At 43.1% G+C, this 15391-nt stretch overlaps 1 protein-coding gene and 1 long non-coding RNA gene across 2 annotated transcripts in view; one reads left to right on the top strand and one right to left on the bottom strand.

Moving 5' to 3' along the window:
• Positions 1 to 1398: 1398 nt before the first annotated feature.
• On the bottom strand, positions 1399 to 14239 carry LOC310677239 (potassium channel, subfamily K, member 16-like). The gene is made up of 6 exons (XM_083439814.1): positions 14117 to 14239; positions 12196 to 12396; positions 8760 to 8883; positions 6271 to 6434; positions 5070 to 5232; positions 1399 to 1661 (listed from the first exon to the last, which is right to left on the bottom strand). The coding sequence occupies exons 2-6, from the start codon at positions 12388 to 12390 to the stop codon at positions 1501 to 1503; spliced, it is 807 nt and encodes a 268-aa protein (XP_083295940.1). The 5' UTR covers positions 12391 to 12396; positions 14117 to 14239; the 3' UTR covers positions 1399 to 1500.
• The window catches only part of LOC310677934, an 82277-nt gene continuing 79288 nt past the window's right edge, over positions 12403 to 15391 (top strand). The window contains exon 1 of the long non-coding RNA XR_014511525.1: positions 12403 to 12690. This is a non-coding gene — a long non-coding RNA (uncharacterized lncRNA). The remainder of the gene's footprint in view (positions 12691 to 15391) is intronic.

The following is a 15391-nucleotide window of genomic DNA, read 5'->3' as shown; positions in this document are numbered from 1 at the left end:
CAGAGGTACCACTGTATAGAAATTACATTGAGTGCCACTTTCAAATCAAAGTCCAACTTTGAGAAGCCTTTATCTCCTGGCCATGCTAGGCACATCACAAGGGGGGGGGGTGAGATTGTCCGCATGTTATTAAATTGTCTTTATTTGGGGCATCTTCTGTTTCTGCACAAAGCATGTGTTGCTGCCACCTGTGCACATATATGCGCATATCTCCATAGCAAAGCTATATTTAGATTATCTTCTTTATGGTGTGCTTTTTTCTTTGTCTTCTAGTGGAGGCCCGAGGTCTTAAGCATTCAGAATTCCCCACTCATTGTCCTGCAATTCCATATTTCAGGGGCGGTTATACTTCAGCGGTGACCAACTCCCAGTTTGTGAGCTTGATCTGGCCCCGAGACAATTTTTTTCTGGCCCTTCAGAACCCTCTACTGTTTTTGGCGATGTCACATATATTTAAATAGTGAGTGAGGCTCAGCGCCCTGATGGGGTGTCCTGGGAGGGGGAAGTTTGAATGCCCATCTATTTTTTGATAAGGGGGGTGCAGTTACCACCTCCACCTAAGCTGGTCTCCACTGCTCTCGTGGGGGGGGGGTTGTGTCTCTGTGCATGTCTGCCTGTGTGTGTACACATGTAGGCGTTCACACATGTGAGGGTGTGCAGTGCCCACTGGAAGGGAGAAGCCAGTGTGGTCCTCAAACCAGAAAATTCCACCACCCCCCTCCCACTTTACATGGGGACCCTTTGTCCTGATGTTGGATGAAAATGCCCCTTAGAATCATGGAATCATAGAGCTGCAGATTTGGAAGGGGTTCCAAGGGTCATCTAGTCCAACCCCCTGCAATGCAGGAATCTCAACTAAAGCATCCAGGACAGATGGCCATCCAATCTCTGCTGAAAAACCTTCAAGGAAGGAAAGTCCACCACCTTCCGAGGGAGCCTGTTCCACTGCTGAACAGCTCTTACTGTCAGAAAGTTCTTCCTGATGTTTAGTTCAAATCTCCTTTTTTGTGACTTGAAGCCATTGGTATAAGTTCTCCCTTCCAGATCAGGTGAAAGCAAGCATGCTCCCTCTTCCATGTGACAGCCCTTGAGATATTTGAAGATGGCTCTCATATCTCCCCCAATCCCCTCTTTTTCAGATTAAAAATACCCAGCTCCTTCAACCACTCCTCATAAGGCTTGGTTTCCAGACTCTTGATCATCTTGGTTGCTCTCCACTACACACATTCCAGTTTTGAGAATCCAAGTAATACCAACCCTCCCTCTCTTGGTTACAGAATACCCGGCTATTTCACAGTTTATTAGGAACTGCATAACCTAAAGAGCAACTAGTGAGTTTTTAAGGAATCAGCAGAATGACACAATGGCATAAAATTATAAAAAGCTCAACCGAAGTCCTTGAGTGCAACTGATTTTTATGTCAGTCTCCACCTGAATGAAATGATAAATTCTTCTCCAGTGGACATGTAGCAGACTGACTCCTTTCGGGCGGTGTTATTTTTACCCTCTACTGTCTTTTTGTGAGCTTGGTTTTGGATCCACAGGTGCCAGGAATGAAGATACCAGTTCAAACAGCACAGCTATCCAGGCCAGACCAATGATGATCCAAATGGCTGAGAGCAGCTTGTAGCCCATAAAATAGGTTCTGTCCTGCTTCTTCCCTGGAGACACAGAGAAAAGCAACAATAATGTGTGAGGAGGTGATTTAAAGGACCCGCCAACTCAGTTTATCCAGACCTCATTAGGTCATGTTCACACCATACGTTTAAAAGACATTTCTACTACTGAATTGTGGGAAGATGAACACAGGAAACTTGTTGAGAGCAGTAAGGAGTTAATCTGCTGTACCTTGGAGCTGAAGGGCAGGCCTTTTTTGGCAGGACGTGACGTAACCAGCCTGCTGTACAGTGTTAGTTCTGTTGGAAAACGAAAGTGTCAGTTGAGCTGCTCAGCTCAGAGAGAGCGGAGCTGAAAAATGCAGCTACAGTCCGGTGGATCCTAACTCTGTATATTTGCGTGTTTTGGAACAATAAAGAAGCTAAAGAACAAGAACCTGCTTTCTCTTTGATTAAGCCCTTATCACACGCTGCTGCGCAAAACTCTGCTGATGAGTTTTACTGCTGAGATGTTTACAGAGGCCCGCGAAGGGGAAGCGTGCCGGACCCCTTTGATCATAAATCTGTCTGAAGAGATTTATGGGAAGCAGTCGGACTCATTATTCTACAAAACTGCCAATGTCCTTATTATTGCCTATTCATGATGGTTTGGGCACATGATGCTGTTTGAGCCTATAAAAGCTTTGGTGTGGTTGCGCTACCACATTCCCAATCAGTGCACATCCTGTAAATTCCTGCATATATATATATAAGGTAAAAGGACCCCTGACCATTAGGTCCAGTCGTGACCGTCTCTGGGGTTGTGGCGCTCATCTCGCTTTTTTGGCCGAGGGAGCCGACGTACAGCTTCCGGGTCATGTGGCCAACATGGCGAACCAGAGCAGCACATGGAAACGCTGTTTAACTTCCCGCCGGAGCGGTACCTATTTGTCTACTTGCACTTTGACGTGCTTTCAAACTGCTAGGTTGGCAGGAGCTGAGACCGAGCAACGGGAGTTCGCCCTGTCGCAGGGATTCGAACCGCCGACCTTCTGATTGGCAAGTCCTAGGCTTTGTGGTTTAACCCACAGCACCACCTGCGTCCCACATACATATATATAATCTACGAAAGCATATATATATATATATATATATATATATATATATAAAATTTAATACATATTATATATAATAATAATAATAACAACAACAACAATAATAATAACAATAATAATAATAATATAATGTTGTTGTTTTATTTGTATCCCACCTCCACTCAGGGAGGCTTCCAGCATATATAAAAACTTTATAAAACATAAAGCGTTAAGAATCTCCCTATACAGGTGTGCCTTAAGATGTCTTCTAAAGGTTGTGTAGATCTCCTTGAAATCTTCCTGGTTCCCTGTAACCTCACTTCTTGCAATGAGGAACCCACCAGAAGGCCCGCGGAGATGGACCTCAGTGTCCGGGCTGAACAATGGGGGTGGAGTTGGAGTTCCAACCAAGAGAAAGGTGCAACATCACTGTCCAGTAAAACATATTGAGCATTTTCCTTTTTTTCATGTTTGATGCATCCAGCCCAACCCTCTACAATGCAGGAATCTCAGCTAAAGCATCCATGACAGATGGCTATCCAACCTCTGCTTAAAATACCCCAGGGTAAGAGAGTCCACCACCTCTCAAAGGAGTCTATTGCACGGCCGAACCACTCTTACTGTCAGAAATTTTTAATGAATGTTCAGTCAGAATCTTGTTTCATAGAATCATAGAATCATAGAGTTGGAAGAGACCACAAGGGCCATCGAGTCCAACCCCCTGCCAAGCAGGAAACACCATCAGAGCACTCCTGACATATGGTTGTCAAGCCTCTGCTTAAAGACCTCCAAAGAAGGAGACTCCACCACACTCCTTGGCAGCAAATTCCACTGTCGAACAGCTCTTAACCTGAAGCCATCGGTTTGAGTCCTATATTCAAGAGCAGGAGAGAAGAAGCATGCTCCCTCTTCCATGTGACGGCCCTTAATATATTTGAAGATGGCTATCATATTTTAAAAAGTAGAGACATCACCTTGCCAACAAAGGTCCGTATAGTAAAAGCTATGGTTTTCCCAGTAGTGATGTATGGAAGTGAGAGCTCGACCATAAAGAAGGCTGATCGCCGAAGAATTGACGCTTTTGAATTATGGTGCTGGAGGAGACTCTTGAGAGTCCCATGGACTGCAAGAAGATCAAACGCATCCATTCTTAAGGAAATCAGCCCTGAGTGCTCACTGGAAGGACAGATCATGAAACTGAGGCTCCAATACTTTGGCCACCTCATGAGAAGAGAAGACTCACTGGAAAAGACCCTGGTGTTGGGAAAGATGGAGGGCACAAGGAGAAGGGGACGACAGAGGACGAGATGGTTAGACAGTATTCTCGAAGCTACAAACATGAATCTGACCAAACTGCAGGTGGCAGTGGAAGACAGGAGTGCCTGGCGTGCTCTGGTCCATGGGGTCACGAAGAGTCGGACACGACTGAACGACTAAACAACAACAACAACAATCATATCTCCTCTCAGTCTCTTCTTTTCCAGGCTAAACATAGCCAGCTCCTTCAACCATTCCTCATAAGGCTTGGTTTCCAGACTCTTGATCATCTTGGCTGCCCTTCTCTGCACATGTTCCAATTTGTCAACAGCCCAGAACTGGACCCAGTATTCCAGATTGTCAGATTGTTCTGACCAAGCAGAATAGAGTGGTACTATTCCTTCTCTTGATCTGGACACTGTACTTCTGTTGATGCAGCCTAGAATACCGTTAGCTTTTTTTCCCTACTGCATCACACTGTTGACTCATGTTAAGCTTGTGGTCCACCAAGACCCCTAGATCCTTTTCACATGTACTGTTAGTAAGCCAGGTGTCCCCCATCCTATATTTGTGCAGCTGCTTCTTCCTGACTAAGTGCAGAACCTTACGTTTATCCCTATTGAAATGCATTTTGTTAGCTTGTGCCCAGTTCTCCAATCTGTTAAGGTCATTTTGAATTGTGATTCTGTCTTCTGTGGCTACCCCTCCGAATTCAGTGTCATCTGTACATTTGAGAAGCATCCTCTCAGTTCATTCAACCAAGCATTTATAAAGATGTTGAACAACAACAGGTCCAGAACAGAACCCGGTGGCACCCTACTTGTCACTTTTTTCCAGGATGTCAAGGAACCATTAATTACTCTTTGGGATAGCTTCTGTAAATCTGGAGCTGTTCCTGGAAAATAGGGATACTTGGAGGGTCTGTACTTGAGAAACTTAAAATATGGTTTGGGTTCCAAATTATAATCATTGCAAGTCATCTTTTGTATGAAACCTGAACTGAGCTTTCATATTCTTCAGTCGAGCAGACTGGTTCCCACTAGTACCTTGAGGCCACAGATGACCTAGCTTTATCTCTAAAACCAGTTAAGCTCACAATATGAAAGTATTTTGAAAGCCTTACCTATTAGATAGTCTCCAAAACCAATGGTGCTGAGTGTAATAAATGTAAAATAGATAGCTTCATAATAACTCCAATCCTCCACCCGTTGAAAGAGGAATGATGGCAAAATAAGAAACACTATGATTCCCATAGCCACGAACAAGATAAAATATCTTGCTGTATTCTAAAAGATAAAGGAAAAAAGAAAAGAAATAAGGTAGGTTTGATGCAACAGAGCTCAGTTTTCTTGGCTTCCAGCCATGCACAGGGATTTTAGGCTGCATTAACAGATAAATAACAATAATTCCATCCTAGGTAGACTTCATCTGGAGCCCAATACCCAGTTCTACATTCACATGCAAGTGCTTGGTTCACATCTATTCACTGGGAACCTACATCCTTTTCTTTTGGATTGCTGTGTGGGAAAGCTACAGTCTAAGAACCTCCTTTTAAATTTCTCCAAGACAGGCTCCAGGAGAGGAGATGGTGGCTGGTTTGGCCACAAACTAAGGCATGGTTTGGCTTAGCATTTTGTCCAAACCCAGGCTCATTTTTTGTGCCTGCAGACAAACCACAAACTGTAAACAAAACAGAAACCTTCGTTTTAGAAAGAGGCAAGTATCTAAAAGCCTTGGTCTGTCATAATCCTGTGTTAACTTGGCAAACCTGATTTTCTAAACATTGAAAAAAATGGTGATGATGCAATTTTTGTTCACTTGTACGTTGTTGCATACACCCTTGCACCCACGAGCATTTTGGAGAGTTAAGAACAATAAATTCCATGAATTTGAGAAGATATATTTTGCAAATTTATCCCAGAGCCATTTTCACTAAGTGCAAACAGCTGTGTTCCAAAAATCTGTGCTTCTTGAAACAAATAATTTGGGAAGTTTCTCTCATTCCTATTTGAAGGCAGAGCTCGAGTTTATCTTCCTCATTTAATTAGAGGGCATAATGCACATGTCTAATTTTTTCTTGTCTTCCTACTATTATAGAAGCAGCTAATTATATATGTATATGTATATGAAATATAATAGATATAAGAAGAACCCTGCTGGATCAGGCAAGGGCCCTTCTAGTTGAAGATTCTGTTCTCATCAAAGCTGACCAGATGCCCACAGGAAACCTGCATACTGGACCCGAGTGCAGCAGCAATCTATGTTGGCCTCAGTCTTGTGACTGCTAGATTAGAAACCATCTCTACATAAAGTAACTGAATTACCTTGTTTTCTTTCCCATGCACTTTCTCTGCACAGCTTTCGAAGACTCCTGAGACTAAAAAGCCAATATAGTTCAAGCAGAGGAGGCAGAAGGGGATTCCAAAGAGAGCAAAAATGACACAAAAGATCTGACCTTCTTTTGTTTGGGGACAGAGGTTTCCATAGCCTGTTGTAAGATTAAGAAAGGGTTGCAAAGGACGTCAGCAACGATCGATTTGCCAATTAGCTTCAGATTTTTCAGTTCTTCAAAATTTGTGATACAGTTACTGGATTAAAAATGAATTACAAAATACTTATTTCTTTTGGGATAAATTTAGAAATGTATTTGATGATATGTCTTTGGTGATGAAATTGGGCATGCAAGGAGCGTCTTAGATAGAGGAACCACCATTGTGCCCAGATACCCCATAATAGCTCTGAAGGTAAGTCTTCAGGGCATCTGCAGTGAGGAGGGAAAAGAGTTCCTCCATTCGTCACCATCAATTGGCTAGAATCAGTTGCAATTCCCAAGTCCCTAAATTCTTTCAAGAATGCTCTAAGAATATGATTTCTTTCAATTGCGGTGTGACCTGACCTGATCAGTATGCCCAGGTGAGAGCTGGGATGGATAAGGGTTAAACTCTACCCCTGATAGAGGGCTCTGAATCTTTTCTCCCTTATTCCCACCTTCTTTCCTTCCTTCCTTCCTTGCTTTCTTCCTTCTTTGATTTATTTATTTATTATTTATTGATTTCTCTCTTTGTGTGTTTCTTCTTTTCTTTTACTTTATATCAGTTCGGTTTTTATTGCATTGTATGTTGAAAAGTTTCAATAACTAAGCAGCATACTCCATGCATCTGTAAGGACCAGACTTGAGTTGTTTTCAGCTGAGATCCTATGAAGATTTTGCCAAGCACCCGCAATAATCAGAGAACCAATTAGAAAACTAATAGTATCTACTGATCCAGATTCTCAAGTGGACAGAGTCAAGAAATGAAGCCTCCTGGGATACCTCAAGTTCAAAAACTGAGAAACAGATAAGCCCTTTTCTTGGGTCTCAGAAGCTGCAGCTTTATGGCCTGAACTCGAAGTGCAGATTAGTTTATCCCTAGAACACTTGAATCAACTGTTTGTGCTTCACACCAGAAAGCTTCACTAGAGCTTTCCAAACTGTGTGTCGTGACAAGTTACCGTAGTCTGTCAGCTGCGGTGTGTACTGTAGGTGTGTCATGCAAACGCTACAGAGGGGTTAGTTTAACCACCAGTTTGCTAGTAAAACTGAATTATTGTGTTACAAATTGATGCATGTATAAAAAGTGTGTCATCAACATGAAAAGTTTTGAAAGCTCTGGATTAAACAGTTCTGGATTAAGCTCTGGATTAAAGGGACGTGGGCGGCGCTGTGGGTTAAACCACAGAGCCTAGGACTTGCTGATCAGAAGGTCGGCGGTTCGAATCCCCGCGATGGGGTGAGCTCCCATTGTTCGGTCCCTGCTCCTGCCAACCTAGCAGTTCGAAAGCACGTCAAAGTGCAAGTAGATAAATAGGTACCTCTCCAGCGGGAAGGTAAATGGTGTTTCTGTGTGCTGCTCTGGTTCGCCAGCAGCGGCTTAGTCATGCTGGCCACATGACCCGGAAGCTGTACGTCGGCTCCCTCAGCCAATAAAGCGAGATGAGCACCGCAACCCCAGAGTTGGTCACGACTGGACCTAATGGTCAGGGGTGTTAGGATATTTCCGTTCCACCTTAAAAGGGAGCAGGCTTTGTGAGTCACAGAGTCTTCGTATTTCCTGTTCACAGGAAGTTTATATTTTGTCTATTGCTTTTGTTTCTCTCTGTGTGCCTGAGACATCGAAGCAGGCAGTCATGTTTTCTCTTTGTTCTGACCAACACTGATTAAAGAAGTGAATAATGCTCTCCTCAGTGCACATTTCGTTGTACGAACTCTGCTGATAGAGCGTGCACGAGCTCTGGAATGTGGAAAGCTATTTCCGAGGCTTTGTGTCGCCAATTGACTGATACTGCGTTTCTACCAGAGATCGATGGATCGTCCGGAGACGGCGTGGGGGCCATGATGGCTTTTGTCTCCCTGGCAGTATCCCAACAAGGGGTCCCTTTACCTTTATCTTTACCTTAATAAGGTAGGTTCCCCCAGTCATTCAGTGCATGGTTTTCTGCATCCAGACAAAAAGGGTGTGTGGTTTCTTGTGCATTGTGTAGCTTACTGGAAAGAAGTTGCAATCCTATGCAAATTTATTGGGGAGCAAGTCCCACTGAATGCATAGGGTTGTGCTGAGAGAGACAGATTTGCATTAGGTTGACCCCAGAAGGGTGGGGAATAAATAACTAATCAGGGAATGGTCTTGTTGGGCATACAATAAATGAACTATTTATTTGGCCAGAAAGGGCAAGGCAAAGATGAGATGTGAAGGATGATGAAAGAGCAAAAGCGAGAGCAGTTGAAAGCCCTGCATATTATATTTGGGGAGAAGCCAGAAGCAAATGACAGTACCTATTGTGGCTAACATAGTGCCCACGAAGAAGAAAGAATTCGTGAAATCCCAGCTGCTCCTATCTTTTTCATGAGGATGGGCTCCTACTGGATCTATTCCCATGTGAACAGCTCTTACCAGTCTCTGCAATTGAAGGCAAGACTCAGTTTTAATATTCCAACAATAAGAATAGCCCCTCCTCTGATTATCACCAGATACTGCTAACCAAATCGCTATGCATTCAGAAGGGAAGTTGTTGTGGATCAGTTTAGCACGTTCTTCCCCCAGTGGCCAGCCCAATGCTCATGGGAAGCCCACAAACAGGACCTGAGCACAACAGCCCTCCCCTCACTTGTCACCCCCAGTAACTGGTAGGCATAGGGCTTTTGCATACTTAACTTTTTCTCTACTCTTTCCAGGCAAAGGCCCACACTCCAAGGGGTGCTTGTTGTGGTTTGCACCAAGCTTTCCCAGTGAAAACTGTGATCTATGTTTGAGTTGTTGAGAGTGATTCAGTGGTTTCACCCTCAAAGCTTAGTAATAAAGTAGACTCCTTACACAAGACTTGAAGACAAGTCTTGACTGGTCAGGATGGCAACAAGGGCTTTTTTTCAGCAGGAACTCTCTGGAACTCAGTTCTGGCACCTCTCAAGTGGGCTCCTTTGCCATGGAGAGTTCCGGGAACTTCCGATAACTCTTTTCCTAGAAAAATAGCACTGATGGCAACACTATAACAAGCTTTATTGTTTATATATCAAGTTCAATACTAAGTGTTTCTCTCCCATTTCCCCAAGAGAGATTTTGGTCTTCTTGCTCCAAAAACACACTTTTGTAGCAATGCATATATTATTACCCCTTGGCTAGCCTGTCTTACTAAATTCTTCTGGACAGTGTCTGCTTGGAGCATAGGCTCTCCCATATTTTCAGTCAACAAAACAATGGTGAGACTACCCCACCTCCCACCCTCTGTTCTAAGGCACAAAGACACACTTTTCAAGGCAGTTAACCAGACAATGATTCAGCTTTTCTGTGACCTTGAACAGAGTCACCTGTTTTGCAACTGCTATATGACATATGTTCTCCTTTCACCCATATTATCTTTACAAAATACGTTTCCCAGCAAATACAGAACAGTCCTACCTTGGTTCTCGGACATTTTGGCTCCCGAATGCCACAAACCCTGAAGTGAGTGTTCCGGTTTGCGAATGTTTTTCGTAAGCCAAAAGTCTGACGCAGCTTCCATGGCTTCTGATTGAGTGCAGGATGCGCCTGCAGCCAATTGGAAGCCACGCCTTTTTTCGAACCGTTTCAGGAGTCGAATGGACTACCAGAATGGATTAAGTACGATAACCAAGGTTCAACTGTACAAATATTAACAAAAACCCACACTTTATAGCTGAATTGGAAGAAACATAAATTTGGGTTTTCTGTGGCAATGATTCAGCTTTTCTGTGACCTTGATTGGAATCACCTCTTTTGCAGCTACTACGTGGCGTATGTTCTCCTTTCCCTAAATTATTCTTTGCAAAATAATAATAATAATAATAATAATAATAATAATAATAATAATAATAATTTTTTATTTATACCCCGCCCTTCCCAGCCAAGGCCAGGCTCAGAGCGGCTTACAAGCAATAATAAAAACAAGATGAATGATTACAACTTAAAAACAAAAGTAAAATACAACATTAAAATAATGGAACATTAAATACAGTACAATACAACAACAAATATTATTATTATTATTATTATTATTATTATTATTATTATTATTATTATTATTTGTACCCCGCCCATCCCGGTTTAAAAACTGGGCTCAGGGCAGCTAAAAACAATATAAAACCTTGATTAAAATGTGACTTATTAAGAGCATAAAACAGCGTAGAATGCAACATAAAATGCAGCATCAATAAAATTCAAAAATTCAAGGGTCATTTTTGGAAAAAGAAAGAAAAACCAGTCAGTAGACATCGATTGATTACCAGGGCTAACTGGCCAAGTTGGTCCTACTAGGGCCAGCAAGGAGACCAAGGAAGAATTTAAATGTGGGGGTCCCACAAAGGGTTTCTTCACAGAAGAATAAAGGGAAAAGAGAATAGAGGATCAGGGTAATTCAGATTGAAGGCCAAGCGGAATAACTCTGTCTTACAGGCCCTGCAGAAGGAGATTAAGTCCTGCAGGGCCCTAGTCTCAAGGGACAGAGCATTTCACCATGTCGGAGCCCTCACTGAAAAAGCCCTGGCCCTGGTGAAGGATAGTCTGGCTTTCTTAGTGCCTGGGACCTTTAAGCTATTATTATTCATGGACCTTAAGGTCCTCTGTGGGTACGTACGAGGGTCCTAGGCTGCATAGGTCTTTAAAGGTCAAAAAACAGCACCTTAAACTTGACCTTATACTCCAACAAGAGCCAATGCAGAAGGTAGAGCACTGAGTGGATATGTTCCCATGGCAAGGACCCCATGAGGAGCCTGTTAGGGTGTGAAACCTAAGACGCTGGCAAATTAGCAATGTCATGTGACTTTAAGTAGTCAAGCTCATTAAGTTGTTAAGTTGCTCAGTATATAAAGAGTGTTTGTTTTCTGTGCCTGTTGGGGGGTGCTGGGCGTGAAGCAAAAAATGTCTGAAAGCTCCAGAGGTGTTATCTTTCTGCAATAAACCTGTCTTTGGAAAGACAGGCTTCCCTGTGTCATTTTTTTTCTGCTGAGACTTTGAAGCTTGTACTGCAACAAGAATCTCTGCACTGGACTTAATTAATGCTCTGCAAAGAAAGCTGTTGCTGGTGGTGCAGCGGAAGCGCTTACTGGACCAGTACACAGACTCTCTTAGAGCCTCGCTGCAGCATTCTGCACCCACTGGAGTTTCTGGGACAGTTTCAAGTACATCCCCCGCATAGAGTTACAGTAGTCAAGCATGGAGGTGACCGTCGCATGGAACACTGTGGCCAGGTTGGAGCGGGAAAGGTAAGGGACCAACCGCTTCATAAGGTACAAATACTAACAAAAACCTACTCCTTATAACTGAATCAGAGCAAAACGTCAATTTGGGTTTACAATGGATTGCTGTTAACAAGCTGGTTTTCACGAGGAAAGCCCCAGAGTAACGAAATGGTACTCAGAGACGGAGCTTTAAATAATGGCCAGGCCTGGAAAGAGTGGAGGAAAGCTCAGTGTGGAGAAGCCCATGCTGCCTCCAACAGTGTTGGCAGAACAGAGCCATAATGGCTAGTAGTTATTCCTTGTCTTATCCTCCAACAATCTGCCTAATCCTCCATGGGGATAAATTTCCACAGGCAGAAGTAAGGGTGAGTCCTTATGGTTCTATGCTGGCCACTGATTCTGTCCCCACCTCAATTCTCACCTCCTAAACTGTATTCACCCCGTATATACTTTCTGACCTCCTAACCTCTGGTGTCATGCCACGGTCATCCCTTTCAGACTTGCTAAAGTAATGCCTTACCTGTATGAATACCTCCACCTCGTCTGGGCTGAGAGCGGTGTAGTTTGAAAAAAATTCCTCTTTCATGTGAAAAATTGCTTCTTCTATTCTTTTGTGGTGATCGTTCTCCAGAAGCTCGAAGACGAAGGCACCCATCACCATGTAAGTCATGTAGCCAGCCAGCAGTAGGACGCCCTGTGCCCTGCTCACAAACATGTTGTTCTGTGTAGGAATGAGATCCAAGAAAGAGGTAAACACAAGAACGACTATAGTTTAGTCAGCAAGTCCATATTTTTCTTGACCCAGACTTAAGCGTACAGCCCCATAGCTGGGCACTCTCCATAGCTGGGCCCAAGCTAACCAAATGAATTTCAGTAGGGACAAATGTACAGTTCTGCACTTAGGCAGGAAGAACCAGATGCACAAATAGAAGATGGGGGACACATGGCTAAATAGCAGTACATGTGAAAAGGATCCAGGGGTCTTGGTGGACCACAAGCTGAACATGAGTCAACAGTGTGATATTAATACCATGAGATTTATCTAAATTAGCATCATTAAACATCAACAAAATATATCATGAGGTATCAGTGGATATTGACAAATGGCAGTCATTGAACCTGACTCTGTGGGGGAAAGTCAGTGCTCTTAAAATGAACATAATAGCTAGACTAGTTTATATCTTAAGAGGAATTCCAATTGACATACCAAGAAAGGAAGAGGAAGAGGTGGATGAATTTGGGTATATTAATGTTTGACCAGATGATAAACAAAGAGGATGTATTATATATATTCTGTTTTAGGAGACAGATACAGATTACCTACAAATGCTCAATGGCACTATCTCCAGGTAAAATGCTTGCTAACCACCATCTACAGATGAGCAGCTTTTACAGCCTCAGAGAACCCAAAGATATTGAAGCAGTTGATTAATTCTCATGCAAAAAAGGGGCCATCAACATATATAAATCTTTGTTACTAGCAAACCAATTTGATATACAGGTATTGAGGGAGGGATGGAATAAAGAATTAGAGACCTCAGTTTTGAGCTCACAGTGGGAAACTCTTTTTAAGTGCTTTAACAGGGGTTCTCTGGACCTTAAATTGAGGTTCATACAACAAAAAATAATATTTTGAATATACTGGACCCCATCACGTTTGTTTAAAAAAGGGCTATCTAAGGTATCTAACTGTTGGAGATGCAATCAGTACAATGCTTCCCCAAAACCTATGTGTTTTTCATTGTCCTATATTGAAAGATTTTAGGCAGATGGTAACAGAAGCTGTCAACAGAACTGTACGGAATAATCTGACATTTACAGTGTAAAATATCCTTTTGAATTATATACCCAGCAAATGGACAATAGGACAATATGAGTGGTGTTTCCGTGCCCTTACCATGGCAAAAAGATGGATACTGATGAATTGGAAAAATAAAAATGAGGCTTCCTTCTACCTTGCATTGAAGACAAACTCTCAAAATATGAACAACTTGCATATAAATGCAGACTTGCCATGGATAAATCAAAGGATATTTTGAACCCATTCTTACAAATACCATAATAGGTTAAAATTAAAAATTAAAATATAGTCCAGTAGCACCTTAGAGACCAACTAGGTTTGTTCTAGGTATAAGCTTTCGTGTGCATGCACACTTCTTCAGATACACCAGATACACATACTTCAGATACACATCTCAAAAATGTGTATCACACATCTGAAGAATGTCTTGGACATTGCATGTCCAACACATTTTCCCTTTCCGGGTTTGGTTTGGTTTTTTTTAAGAAATAGTGTTCATTGAGAAACATGGAGGGAGAAAACCAGGAGGCTTTGTCATGGTGGAACTAGTGTGTTTTCCCACATCCATAACCAGCCCAGGGGTCATTTGGAGGAGGGAATTGAAAGGAGGGGAGAGGTCTTTGCTTGGCTCCTCACTCACCCTGATAGGGTCCTTTGATTTTAATTCTTCTTAAATTATCCACTTCATCAACTCCCAGTATTTGATGGGAGAGTCTCAGTGGCTTCCTTTCACTGGGTAGCTATTTGGGAGGAGCAGTTTAACCCCCCCCCCCCCATGGGCTCTATGAGGTCATGGGTACATTACCTTATTTTGCTTAGCTGGTCCTCTGTGAGGTCATGCCCTCTGTAGCTGCTGGGCTGCTGACAGCATCTAGGTCTGATAGGCTGGTAGGAAGATCAGCCCACAGTATTTTAGAAATGTATAGGGAGCAAGTTCTGATGAGCAATGGAAATGCACCAAACTGGGAGGGTAGCTAATGCCGCAGCAGAAAGAATCCGAATTTAGGGTTGCCATTTGTCCTCTTTTTCCAGGAAATGTCCCCTTTTTCATGGGCAGAGTCATCATAGCAATCCATAGTTAAAAGCAGAAGTCAACAAATGTGTCCTCTTTTTTGCAACCCAACATTGAGCCCCAGCTAACAAAATGAATTTCAATGGGGATAAATGTCAGGTTCTGCACTTAGGAAGAAAGAACAAGATACACAAATATAGGATGGGGGGCACCTAGTTTACTGGCAGTACATGTGAAAAGGGTCTAGGGGTCTTGGTGGACCACACACTGAACATGAGTCAATAGTGTGATGCAGCAGCAAAGCTAATGCTATTGTTTAACCCTCAGAATGAATAAATGCTAGGATTTTGATTGATTGGGATTCCAGACAGAGAATTCCTGGGCCTGCTTATGGAAATAAACCTCATTGACCTACAGCTATCAAGAGTACAATAGGAGCCATTAACAATGCAAGGGAACTTCCCTTTTGCCCCTAAAGGTAAAGGACCCCTGACAGTTAAGTCCAGTCCCGGACGACTCTGGGGATGCGGCACTCATCTCGCTTAACTGGCTGAGGGAGCTGACTTTTGTCCACAGACAGTTTTTCCAGGTCATGCGGCCAGCATGACTTAGCCACTTCTGGCGAAACCAGAGCAGTGCACGGAAACGCCATTTACCTTCTCGCCGGAGCGGTACCTATTTATCTACTTGCACGTTGACGTGCTTTTGAACTGCTAGGTTGGCAGGAGCTGGGACCGAGCAATGGGAGCTCACCCCGTCACAGGGTTTCGAACCACGCCCCTAGGTGTGAACAAACACTGGGGATTTGGGAGGTTGCCAGGGAGCCTGCTCTGGGGGAAGGCAAGGGGTTTCTGGGAGAAAGAAGGTGGAGGGGGAAGGAGAGATCCATCTTGGAGAGAGAGG

The sequence above is a fragment of the Podarcis tiliguerta genome (assembly GCF_965153285.1).
Source record: "Podarcis tiliguerta genome assembly, chromosome: 1".
In the NCBI taxonomy this organism is placed as follows: Eukaryota; Metazoa; Chordata; class Lepidosauria; order Squamata; family Lacertidae; genus Podarcis; species Podarcis tiliguerta.
The sequence above is the reverse complement of the archived record's forward strand: the minus strand, read 5'-3'. Positions and strand labels throughout refer to the sequence as shown.

What these genes read in the sequence shown, in the direction of transcription:
- LOC310677239 (XM_083439814.1), bottom strand. Translation starts at nt 12,390, where the DNA reads ATGTTTGTGAGCAGGGCACAGGGCGTCCTACTGCTGGCTGGCTACATG. An exon ending in CACTATGTTAGCCACAATAG is followed by an intron (nt 6,435 to 8,759) that starts GTACTGTCATTT and finishes ATCTTACAACAG; the next exon opens with GCTATGGAAACCTCTGTCCC. An exon ending in TGCATGGGAAAGAAAACAAG is followed by an intron (nt 5,233 to 6,270) that starts GTAATTCAGTTA and finishes TTTATCTTTTAG; the next exon opens with AATACAGCAAGATATTTTAT.